General features: G+C 39.9%; 1 protein-coding gene across 3 annotated transcripts in view; it reads right to left on the bottom strand.

Moving 5' to 3' along the window:
- Positions 1–12,939, bottom strand: part of zfyve26 (zinc finger, FYVE domain containing 26) — a 97,867-nt gene that overhangs the window by 74,434 nt on the left and 10,494 nt on the right. For all 3 annotated transcript variants that reach the window (XM_052010149.1, XM_052010169.1, XM_052010159.1), the window contains 5 exons: positions 9,274–9,438; positions 7,244–7,332; positions 6,559–6,710; positions 5,364–5,555; positions 3,556–4,260 (listed from right to left, as the gene is read on the bottom strand). In XM_052010149.1, the coding sequence (XP_051866109.1) occupies positions 3,556–4,260; positions 5,364–5,555; positions 6,559–6,710; positions 7,244–7,332; positions 9,274–9,438 (1,303 nt within the window). The remainder of the gene's footprint in view (positions 1–3,555; positions 4,261–5,363; positions 5,556–6,558; positions 6,711–7,243; positions 7,333–9,273; positions 9,439–12,939) is intronic.

Raw genomic sequence — 12,939 nt, 5'->3', positions numbered from 1 at the left:
TAACAATCAAAATAAAATTGATAGAAATATGCATACAATGTTATGGGAACAGTTCCAGGACTGGGGCTAATAAGGCTGTTTTTTCTAATTGACAGCACAAAGCAATGAAGCAAATGCACTATTTTTCTGCTGTATTATTTTATGATTCTAAAACCATCAGGTAATGTTTTATCTCCACTCTTTGGACTTCCACTGCTTCTAACATTTCCTTGTTTAGAAAGCACTCTACTACTTTTTAAGGTCCAAAGCAAATGACCTTGGATATAGTTGAAGATCAGACAAGCAATCCATAGTCCAGACTACTGATCTGGACACACAAGTTTCTTTTCTGCACAACAGCTGGACCATTTAAACACAACTAACTAACTTTTATAAAAAGCTCTAGCATAAAATCCTAGCTCAGTAATGGTGACTGCCAGATGGTCATTAAAACCCATCTGGCTGATAACTCTGCCACCAAGCCTATATGTGACTCTAGAACCACAACAATGTGGCTGAGTTTTAACTGCTTTCTTAAATGCCTTAACAAGTCATCAGTTCATGACAATTCTGAATGGGAAAGAAATATCGATCTCATTGGTAGTACTCACATTTACTGAATAATTTAAAAAACTGCCTATAATGAAGTCAATGGGCAAATGATGGCAAATTCATTTAATCTATTAATATCTCTTTGTGATTCAGTGTTTCTGCTAAGACTTTCACTGTGATTTTCACTGCATAGTCAAACTTGGAGGATATAAAAATGTCAATGGACAGACTAAACAGAGTTAGGTTAGGAAGCATGGGGTGGGGGCAGAGGGCTGGTAGGCTCAATGCATTTATTTTAATGCAGGGAGCCTCACAGGTAAATCAGATGAGCTTGGAGCATTAATCAGCACATAGAAGTATGATATTATTGCAATCACAAAAATGTGGTTGAGTGAAGAACAAGACTGGCAGCTTAATGTTCTGGTGTATAAAAGGGGAATGCAAACGAGGAGGAGTCGTCACACAGCTGATGAGGGAGAGCATCACAGTAGTATACAGAGAGGATATCCTGGAGGGATCGCCCAACAAGACCATATGGAGAACTTAGGAATAAGATCAGTCTGTTGGGGTCAGCAGGAATTAGAGGACCAGATATGTAAGCAAAGCACATAAAGGTGTACAAGCAACAAGGTTATACTAGCAGGAGATGTTAACTTTGCTCATATATTGACAGGGATTGCCTTAATCCAAGGGGTTTAAATAGAGTGGAATTTGTTAAGTGTATCTAAGATAGTTTTTGAGACAATATGTAGATAGTCCCATCGGAGAAAGTGCTGTACTTGACCTCACCTTGGGAAAATAAAGTGGGTAGGTGGTGGAAGTATCCGTTGGGGAACACTTTGGATACAGTGACCACAATTCTGTAAGTTTCAAGGTAGTTGTGGAAATGAATAAGGTTGGTCCTCGAGTTAAATTCGTAAATTGGGGAAAGGCTAACTTCAAAAGCACATGAGAGGACCTGGTGAAAGTAGACGGGACCAGATACTTATTGGCAAAACAATATCTGACAAGTGGGAATTCTTTAAAAGAGAGTTCTGGGACAGCCATGTTCCAGTCAGGTTGAAAGGAAATGATGGCAAGATTAGGGGAGCTTGGATGACAAAGGTTACTGAAGGTTTGATCGGGGAAAAAAGGAAGCAGATGAAGGCATAGGCAACTACAATCAAGTGAATTTCTTGGGGAATATAGAGGGTATAGGCGAGAACTTAAGAAGGAAATTAGGAGGGCAAAAAGAGGTCATGAAATACTCTTGGCAGGTAAGATTAAGGAAAATCCCAAGCTATTCTAAGTATATTAGGGACAAGAGGACAGCTAGGGAAAGAGTGGGCCCACTTAGGGATCAAAGGGGTAATCAACATGTGGAGCCAGGGGATGCAAGCAAGGTCTTACATGAATACTTCTCCTTGGTGAATATACATGAGGAGGATGTGGAGAGTTCAGGGAGAGATATGTTGATTATTTGGAGCATGTAAGTATTAAGAAGGTGGAAGTGTTAAGTATTTTGGAATGCATAAGTGTGGATAGATCCCCAGGGGCTAGATGATATCTATCCCCGAATGCTATGGTAAACAAGGGAGAAGATTGCTGGGGCCCAGATAGAGATTTTTGTATCTTTGTTAATGACAGGCAAGGTACCAGAAGACTGGAGGATAGTTGATGTTGTTCCTTTATTTAGGAAGGATTGCGAGGTCAGGCCAGATAGGACAGGCCAGTGAGCCTTGCATTACTGGTAAGAAAATTATTGGAGAAAATTTTAAGGGTCAGGATTTATGTACATTTGGAAGGATGGGGACTGATTAGGATTTGTCAACATGGCTTTGTGAGGAGGAAATCCTGTATCATCAACTTCATTGTTTTAATTTCCCAGGAGGTAACAAAGAAAGTTGGAAGAAAGCAGGGCAGTAGATGTTATGTATGTGGACCTTAGTGAGGCATTTGACAAAGTCCTACTTGATAGGCTGGAGCAGAAGATTAAGGCACATGGGATCCAGGGTGAGCTGGCTAATTGGATCCAAAATTGGCTGGGTGATAGGAGTCAGAAGGTACTGGTGGAAAGATGTTTTTCTGATTGGAGGTACGTGACTAGTTGTGTACCACAAGGATCAGTGCTGGGACCTTATGCTGATAGTGAAATGTATTAACAGCATGAATGCAAATGTCAGAGGTAACAGATGACACAGAAAACTGGTGTTGTGGACAGCAAGGAAAGTAGTCTCAGGATACAGGTCATTGGAAAGTTGGGCGGAGCATTGACAGATGGAATTTAAACCCAATGTGTGCATTTGGAGTATGGCATGCAGTTTTGGTTGCTCCACTATAAGAAGGATATGACTGCACTGGAGAGATTCACCAAATGTTGCCTAGATTGGGGGACTTTTGTATTGGGGAGAGATTGCATATGCTGGGCTTGTTTTCCCTGAAGTGAAGGAGACTGAGGGGTACCCTGATGGAAGTACATAAGGTTACAAGAGGCACAGCTAGGGTAAATAGTCAAATTCTTTTTCCCATGGTAGGGTTATCAAAAATGAGTGGGCATAGCTTTAAGGTGAGAGGAAGGAGTTTTAAAAGGGACATGAGAGGTAATCTTTACACAGAGTGGTTGAATCTGGAAATCGCTGCCAGAGGAATTATTACATTTAACAGACACTTAAATCAGCAAATCATAGAAGGATATGGTCCTAATGAGAGCAAACGGGATTAGTGTAGCCAGGCAAAAAGGTCAGTGTAGTGGGCTGGAGAGTCCATTTCTCTGCCGTGCGACTCTATGAACATCATCAAACATGTTACGAATCCAATGAGAAACTTATTTAAAAGAAATTGATTCCATTAATGACTACTAGTCCAAATTTAAAATTAACCCTCAAGGACATAAATCTCAAAAAAAATCATTGAAATGGATGTGTTTTTTTAAACAATACTTTAACACTTCATTTTATAATGAATAACTTTTGAAAGTCAACTTGCCTGGTTCAGACACCCTTCACATCTCTTTTTATGTATATTCAATACTTACAAGATTCTTACCAGCTGTATTATTGCTTGTTACTACTTTGTATCTCCACTGGGCTTCACAGATATACCTGGAAAGTTGTGCTAACCGGCTTCCAAAGGAATCTGCACCAATTGAACAATTCAGGCACTCCACTAGCAGGACATCCTCTTCAGACACATTGCCAGACGTCCAAGGAACATGGCATTTCATTGCCTCCAGATGACCTTTTATCAACTCCAGAAATATGTTCATTGTCACTGGATTTACCAAAAAGTCATTACCACGGCTTGCGCTCATCATAAAGTGTTTCAGATCTAAATAATCCAGCTCCTTGGTTGTGGAATCATTTTCTGCAAACTTAGACATGAAGTCTATTTTCTTCAACTTGTGCATGCAGTCATCATGGAGCACTCCAGAGCTCTTCAGTGTGGCATTCTCTTCCAAACCAGTATTTGTATGTTCACGATGTGGGACATTATAATCCACAGACCCTACAGTGGATTCCAAGTGTCCGTCAGTGCAGCCAAATCCCTTTAATGCTTGTATTTGTTCTGTGTCTCCTTCTTCTTCAAGGCAAAATTGGCCTTCTAATCCCGCTTTATCACCATTGAGGTCATTATAAGATAAGAACAATAAAGAAAAGATATTTTCCAACACCTCCAATCGGAAAGGAGCAGGAATCACATGCAGAAACTCCTGGCATCTGGATAAATAAAACTTGAAAACTGCAGAACAATCTGTTTGACCAAATAAACACTGTGTTATTTCTGAAAACTAGATGTGCTCTAAGTTGCTTCTAAAGTATTTTCAACATCTGACAATGCAGTTGACATTCAATTTCAGACTGACAGTTCGCTCAGGTACACCTTATACAAAACTCAGGTCACACGGATTGAGGCAGCACTCACATTTGTTGCTTGATTTCTACTAATGTCAGCCTGGGTCACAGCATAAGTGACTCATTTGGCCTCAGCACTTACAGTTGCAGGGGTGACAAGGGCAAGGGACATAGCAAGGTAAATATAAATCAAACTGCTGCGTCTGTTGAGACAGCGGGATAGTCAATGTTTCAGGTCGAGACCCTGCATGATGAGTCCTGGTGCAGGGTCTTGACCTGAAATGTTGTCTATCCTTCTCCCTCCACAGATGCTGCTTGACCTGCTGAGTTCCTCCAGCAGTTTGGTTTTTGATCCAGATTCTAGCATCTGCAGTCTCTTGTGTCTCTAAATAAAAATCAACCCGAGTTTTCCAATGACCACAAGGTCACGGCTCTCCCAAGAGTGGACACTTAGTTAAGTGGCTGCTGGTGCTGATGAGCCAGACTCCACTCACAAATTAGTAACTTCAACAGATGAACAAGTAAAGAAAAAGGAAAAGCTGAACATTTCCATTGATTGAGAAGCTTTTAATCTGAAACTGGGGCTGGAACATTCAATAAGACACTATACTCCAAAAAAATTTGAAGCCTAATATAACACAATATCTCTGCAAATATGACTTTAAACTGAGTTACACTATTAGAATAATATTCATTGGATAACAATCCAATAAAAGTGTAAATTATGCCAACACATTGAAACATGAACATGTTGGCAGACCATATTGCTGCAACATACATTTGTAGTTGTCGCTCAAAAAGATAAGAACCCACAGCACCAACTGGGCACAAAAGATTGCTCTGTTTAACGGAGATACTGTGCACAACAAAAACTAACATTTAAAAAAAACTATTGTTTAAATATACCCAGGCTACTTTTTAAATTGCATAAACTTCCAGACTAGAAAGAAAAGGTAGAATATGACTAATTGCCTATGGACATAACAGTGGTTTTATTTTTACCTTGACTACGTGATTGATCATTTTCAGCTGCAACATCTTTAACAGCTGCATCCAGTGCCAAATACGGACAATCTTTACACGAAGATGGCTGGTGTGCATTTATGCAGAGTGCATATATGGCATATTTAATAGCACACAATGCTTGATACAATGTCACATTTCGCCTCTGCGTCATGCTCAGACATCTTGCACCTAATGTGTATCAAAAAGAGAAGAGTAATGGAGAGGAAATAGAAATATATTACAAACCAATTTAACATTTGAATTATATGAATGAACTTATTTACTCAGAATAAATATTATCAAAATCATCTAGCCCTTCAACAAGTTAATATTTTTTTGAAAAAAAATACGAGTTCCCATGACCAAGAAACCTCAAACCTTTTGCTGTGTTGTTTTGCACCAACTCCTGTAATTTAGGCTATATAGATCAATACTCATAGCTGGTGCTAGAGAATTCATAGGTGGATGGAAACTTGCATCCTCAAATACCAAGTTCCTGACTGCAAAATATGCTACATGGCTCTTGCACATTTACTAATGACCAATGCAGAGCATATTTCCCCATTGCCTAACTTCACTCTTAACCAAATTAAAATGCATAAAACACAGGATGAATAAAAATGTCAATGACATCAGGTTAAAAAGATAAAGCACTGCTCTATTCAGTTTCCTAAAAAAAAACAATGTTTTAAGCAGTTCATACAAACAAGATTGCAACTTGCAAACTGCCTTCTGAAATCTTTCCCCCTTCAAACCTCTATATTCTGTGGACAACTGTTGCAAATGTGAAATAAAAACAGAAAATGACAAACTCTCAGCAAGACAGAAAACATCTAGGGAGAGTAAAAAAAAAGGGGCCAACATTTCAGGTCTATGAGCTTTAATCAGAATTGTGAATATAGTTAGAGATAGTTACAGATCTTAAGATGGAGTACAAGAAGGGGAGGAGGGAATGCAAAGGGAAGTCTGTGATGGGGGAAAGGCAGGGCAGATTACATAACAAAGTTGCGATAGCTAATATAACAAAAAAATGGAAAAGGTGGAAATACAGATGATAACCTGAAATTCCCAATTTTTTTCTGTTCTTATCTCTAATTTCACATTTGCATTCAACATAGTGTTTGAGGTTAATGCCAGAGAAAGGTCTTCTAACAATTCAAAACAACCAACAGAAACTAACAATTAACATCACCTTTATCATTAGCAGACTGTTTCTGGAGTAGATCAATGATATCTTCCGCTTTCAGTGCAGGTAGGTTTGTAAAGTGATGGAGACTATACAAAGCAGAATGGCAATCCAAACTGTACAAGTGCCGAATAAAATTCTTCTCAGGAATGCTGTTTCTAAGAAATGTATTTAAAAAACAGGAACACAGATCAAAACACATATTTTTGTTAATCATCAAGCAAAACAATCAGATCAATTCATCTCTGCAACATTGGCCCTATAATCAGAGTGTTGAACTTACTGCTTTGATCAAAAAAGTAGAGAAAAAGAGCCCCCAAAAATACTCCTTACTCTTGCTGGGTCTAGGAGCATTTCTTGTGGATTTGCAAAAATATCTTACTGGCATGCAACTTCCTGTTGGCTGCATTTTCCAGAACAAGATAGCTAGACTCCTAATTGATTGCCCCACAATACCTATCCTGTGGCACAAAAATTGAATTCATTTCCCCTTATTCAGGTCAACCAATGTAGCAAAGATGATGAACCGCATGTGCAACCCAAAAGGATTTATCAGCCAATAATTAACACATTTAAATTTTTATCAAGGTGAAACTAATTACTTCAAACAACATAAAGCTGGTATTCTACTCTAACAGAGTAGTAGTACAGCAACATGATATTGGAGAAATAATTATACCAAGGTCTTTACCTGTTTTGTTTTAAACACCACTCAAGTACCTCAATATGAGAAGAGAGTCCGGTACAGAAGTTGTGCAGTACAGCATCGCAACATAAATCCTGAAAGAAAGAACATCAATATGCATGTGAGGAGCAACAACAGTACTACTTATTTACAAACTTGCACCAGAGTACCTCTTGAAATAGGATCAATACAAGCTGGCAGTATTTTGCCAATTTCAAACTATTCAGGGGTAGGAACTGAGACTGAAGTTCATATAATTTTTGATCAAATTGGTATCTATTTTGCTCAAATTTTCAACAAAATGAAGATGGTTTCTAATTTGCAATGCCAAGATGAAGGACATGAACAAGCTTAACTAGACATGGAAGGTTTAAAAAAAAGATTGCACTTAAATTATGCACATGAAATAGTAATGTGACAGAAAAATACCCAGGAATTTTGATGATATTGGCTATCATACTGGGAGAACTCCCCTACTCCTCAAATAGTTCTATTGCTTCCTTTGCATCCAATTTAAAGTGAAGACAAACGTCAGATTAAAAAAAACAGAATTTCTGAAAGTGGATCCTTCTGTAAAATGTCAGCCTAGATCAACGTTCAAGTTTTTGGGTTGGGATCTGAGCTCATGACCTAGTGATTCAGAGATGAAAAAGCTGCTGTGCCATACACCTCCTCCACATAACATGCTTCAGACCAGCTTTGAATCCCATCATTGCTGACCACCACTGCCAGTTAGTGCCAAGTTAGTCACTCTGAAGTTACTAAGATCTTGACTGAAACTGAACATGGGCAGAATATAAATAATGGAATTCATTGCAGAGATGTATTAAGTGAGCCACTTTGGTAGAACAACTATGGAAAAGCAACATCAGGAATGGAATCAGGAAAAGACCATAAGGTCCCTCAAGACTGCTCCACCTTTCAATAAGATCCCGTCTGCTCTGATCATTGGCCTCAACGCAACTTCAAATGAAACCATTCTGAAAGGAGTAACTTTGGTGTCAATGTATACAAAGCCTTAAAGATGGCAGGGCATGTTGAAAAAGGGAATAAAAATTCAATTTTATTTTTTAGGTTTCTAAGGAGAGGAGCAAAATACAAAAATATTACACTGGAACTTGTTAAATCAATGGTCAGGTGTGGTGATAGTCTGAGCACCTCACTTCAGGGAAGACAAAAGCTGAAGAAAGGACACAGATAAATTTACCTGGATGTTATCAGCATTTGAGGGATTTCAGTGATGAGCAGAGGTGGAAAGTGAGGACTATTCTTCTTGTGACAGAGAAAGTTAAGGGATGATCTGATCAGAGAAGTTCTGATACTGAGAAAATCTATACCCTCTAGTCAATGAGAAAATAACCAGACAGCATACACTTAAAGAAACTGGCAGAAAGATCTAGATGGAATTACTGAGATCTGGAATGCTCTATCCGAAAGGGTCATGGAATCAGCTTCCATTAATAATTTTGAAACAAAGTTATAGAGGTACCTGTGAACTACAAGGTTAAGGATTAAAAACTTAGGGTGTGGAACAAAACAGTTACCACAAACAATGGCAGGCTGAATAGTCTCCTTCAGTACTGTATATTTCCATAATTCTGTGATGCCAAGTCCCTGAAGTATCAAAGCTACTGCACCATCAGACCCATTTTGAATTGTCACTTAGCTGACCAAAATTCTTAAACGCTGCAACAGGTGAACAGCTTGTAATTTTTTTTTAAAACTCCCAGGAAGTTTCAGCTGACATTTAAATTCAATGAATAACCTGGTTTAGAACTCAGCAGCTCATAGAGTAGAGATCTTCTAATGTATAGGATACTAAAATGGAATTGCTAGGTCTAGGAAAATAAAGTGAAACATTAGCATTATGTAGCCTTAAATTTATTATCCTTGCTATTAAATCAAACTGAGATTATCTTGCACTTGTGAGCCTGTTTACTTCCATCACTAAGTTTCTTGAACTATTTATGGCTTCAGTCTGAATGCAATCACAATGACCTGTAAGTAAAGGACTCTGCTACCAAATTTAACCATACCTTGTTCTCATGAAGAGTATACAGAAGAGTCTGAGCTGATTCCAAACTTTGGCAGTAAGTCCATCCCAGCAACACCAAGAGTCGTGTAAAAGGCTTAAAGGTCTTCTTCAGCACCCTACTTAAAGTGCTGTAATCCTCCCGCTTTATGCACTGCAGGGCAGTAACCTAACAAGAACAAAATGAGTACACAACCATCATGTATTCATAAAATGATTAATCTACCTCTCTCATTCTAACTTGAAGTACGATTTCTTAAACCAAATAGTTCGTCCTCCCAGTGGTGCTCCTGTTGAAATTACTGCTATACTTTACCTCCAGTACAGCCTTGAGGAGCTGGGATAGGAGGAGAAGCAAGACATTGGCAAACTTAAATTAATGATGCTGACAGTGATTACAAAGTAGTATTACATCCCCAAAAGAGAAAGTAGATGCCCAAAAATGAAATTCTTGTTCACGTCAGGCATTCAAAGGTCAATACATCATTAAAGGATTATGATCAATCTTGACATATTTCAACCAAAAGTTGTATCTCATACAATTTCAATTTTATCAGGAAAGATGCAATCAACTTTTATTAACAATTAGATCTATTGTCTGTATTTTCAGTGTCATTATTACACTAAAATAACACAATAAGTTAAGTTGCAATGGTAAACGCACTGTTTTGTCAAAAAACTCTGCAGCCAATTACAGTAACTACCCCATCTGATTCTGAGGAAGCACCTGTATTATAAAGGAACTGATACTGTCAGAGAAAATATAACACTGTTATCAATAGCTGTTGTACCTTTTAAAAAAGACAAATTATATTTTTGAAGTCTGCCTAGGAAAACAGAAACTAAGCATGGACTCTGTTCAGCAAAATTAAAGAGGCAATTGCTGTTCATCAGAAGCAAAATGCATGTGTGACAACAAACAGAGCAGATGGCCAACATTAATGGAAACAAGTGATTCCAGATCAGAAATATAATGAAGTCCTTCAATTATTATTTAAGTTCTATAGATAAATCTTGATGTGAAAGAATGGCACCCTCAGCCTGATTTGGTGCTCAGACACAAAGCACAGCACCACTCTAAGCACTGCTGGACTACACTACAAGCAGGATAACTGGATGAGTTAAAGAAGGAGCAAGTAATGGATTAAGTGAATGGGAAAAGCTGTGGCAAACATATTTCAACATAGACAAGTGCATTATCCACTGTGTGGCTAAAAAAGGTTGGATCAATTGCTTCCTAAATGGTGAAAAGCTAGTTGTATTGGAGGTCCAAAGATATCTTCGGGTCCAACTACATTAAAATGTCACAGGCAGGTACAAAAAAAAAACAAAATGCAAATGAAATGCTAGCCTTAACCTCTTAAGGGCCAGAATACAAGGAGTTAAAAAGTCATAATTTAGTCATATAAAGCAAAATAACACACAGGCTAGACATCTGAAGTAAAACAGAAAATGCTGGAAATACTCAGCATGCCAGGCACCCCTGTGGAGAGCCCTGGCTGAACCACATTTGGAGTAATGTCAGTTCTAGTCATCATGCTTTAGCATGGATATATTAGCCTTACAGGAAAATAACAGAGATATTAGAAAGCTAAGTATTAAATGACAAGTGGAAATTCTACAAACTAGAATTGTATCCCCTACCATTTAGAAGATTATGGAGTGATTTATGTATGTTTTCCATAGCCTGGACTTTCCCTTGTGGTCCTGTTACCCATACTCATCGCTTAACTTCCTCATTCCCCTGAACTTACCTCATTTGGATGCAGAAAGCCAATCTCACTGCATGGTAGTTCCAAAACCTAATGGAACTTTATGTTGAGAAATCCTGACAGGTCCATACAGAACTGCTGGCAAAATTCAGGCTAATAGGAACCTGATAGAAAGAGAGATATCTCCTGCTGTTCCAGAAATCCAGGACTAGGAGACATAGATATTAGACACAGGCTTCCAGAAGTGAAGTGGGGAAAGCCTTTGCTAAGTATAAGGTGGAGCGGGAAGCAATTTGGAGAGCAAGTCTTGTTGCTGGCAAGTTTCATTTTACAGGAACGAGAGCAGGAAGCAGTTTGGAGGGCAAGTCTTGTTGCTTAGCTAATTGGGCACCAGCAGCCAATAAGAAGGTCAGCTCAAGCAGAGTGGCCATTGTGTGAGTGGCTCAGTGTAAGGGTAGGATTTGAGGCTTCAGCATGAAGAGATGAAGTAAACGAGCAAAGACTACAGTGAGGCTCAGGTAAGGTCTCTTTTTTTCTTATTGCACAGTTTGGAGCACTGGGAATGGCAGGCAGGGCATCAGTTTGCTCTTGCAGGATGTTGGCAATCAGGGAGACCTCCATTGTCCCCGATGACTACACATGCGAGAAGTGCATCCAGCTACAGCTCCTTATAGACAGTGTTAGGCAGCTGGATGAACTCTGGAGAGGGGGGGTGGGAGAGAGGGTGCAAGGGACCTACCAGGGAAAGCCACAGTGGCCAGGTCTCTGGCACTGAGCCTGACTCCGGCACAGAGGGAAGGGGGGAAGAAGAGGGCTGCGGTAGTACTAAGGGATTCATTGGTTAGGGGAACATATAGGAGATTCTGTGGACGAGAATGAGACTCCCGAATGGTATGTTACCTCCCAGATGCCAGGATCAGAGACGTCTTGGATCGAGTCCACAGCATTCTCAAGGGGGAGGGAGAGCAGCCAGAAGTCGTGGTACACATTGGTACCAACGACATAGGTAGGAAAAGGGATGAGGTCCTGAAGAGGGAATATAGGGAGTTAGGAAGAAAGCTAAAAAGCAGGACTTCAAGGGTGGTAATCTCTGGATTGCTGCCTGTGCCATGCACCAGGGAGGGAAAGAATAGGAAGATACGGCAGACGAATGCGTGGCTGAAGAGTTGGTGCAGGGGGCAGGGTTTCAGATTTGTGGATCACTGGGATCTCTTCTGGGGAAGGTATGACCTGTACAAGAGGGACTGGTTATACCTGAACTCGAGAGGGACGAATGTCCTTGCGGGCAGGTTTGCTCGAACTGTTGTGGAGGGCTTAAACTAGGTTGGCGGGGGGGTGGGAACCAGTTAGGTCAGATGATGGAGCAGTTGGTGTAAAGGTAGATGTGATGTGCAGAGAGACTGTGAGGAAGGATAGACAGTCATAAACAGTCACTTGGATGGGTTGAAATGTCTTTAATGCGAGAAGTATTAAGAATAAGGGTGATGAACTCAGAGCATGGATCAGTACGTGGAATTACAATGTTGTGGCCATTACAGAGACTTGGCTGCTTGATGTTCCAGGGTTCCGATGTTTCAAGAGGGATAGGGAAGGAGGTAAAGGAGTGGGGGGGGTGTGGAGGGAGAAGTGGCATTGCTAATCAGGGATCAGGGATAGTGTCACAGCTGCAGAAAGGGAGGACGTTGTGCAGGGATCGTCTACTGAGTCAGTGTGGGTGGAAGTTAGAAACTGGAAGGGAGCGACCACTCTATTGGAAGTATTCTACAGGCTCCCCAGTAGCCACCAGGACACTAAGGAACAGATATGTAGGCAGAATTTTGGAAAGGTGCAAAAATAACAGGGTTGTTGTCATGGGAGACTTCAACTTCCCTAATATTGATTGGCACCTCCTTAGTGCAAAAGGTTTAGATGGGGCAGAATTTGTTAGGTGTGTCCAGGAAGGATTCCTGCCATAATAT

This window comes from Pristis pectinata, chromosome 1 (assembly GCF_009764475.1).
Source record: "Pristis pectinata isolate sPriPec2 chromosome 1, sPriPec2.1.pri, whole genome shotgun sequence".
Classification (NCBI taxonomy): Eukaryota; Metazoa; Chordata; class Chondrichthyes; order Rhinopristiformes; family Pristidae; genus Pristis; species Pristis pectinata.
Note: the sequence above shows the minus strand (reverse complement) of the source record. Positions and strands in the feature narration are given on the sequence as shown.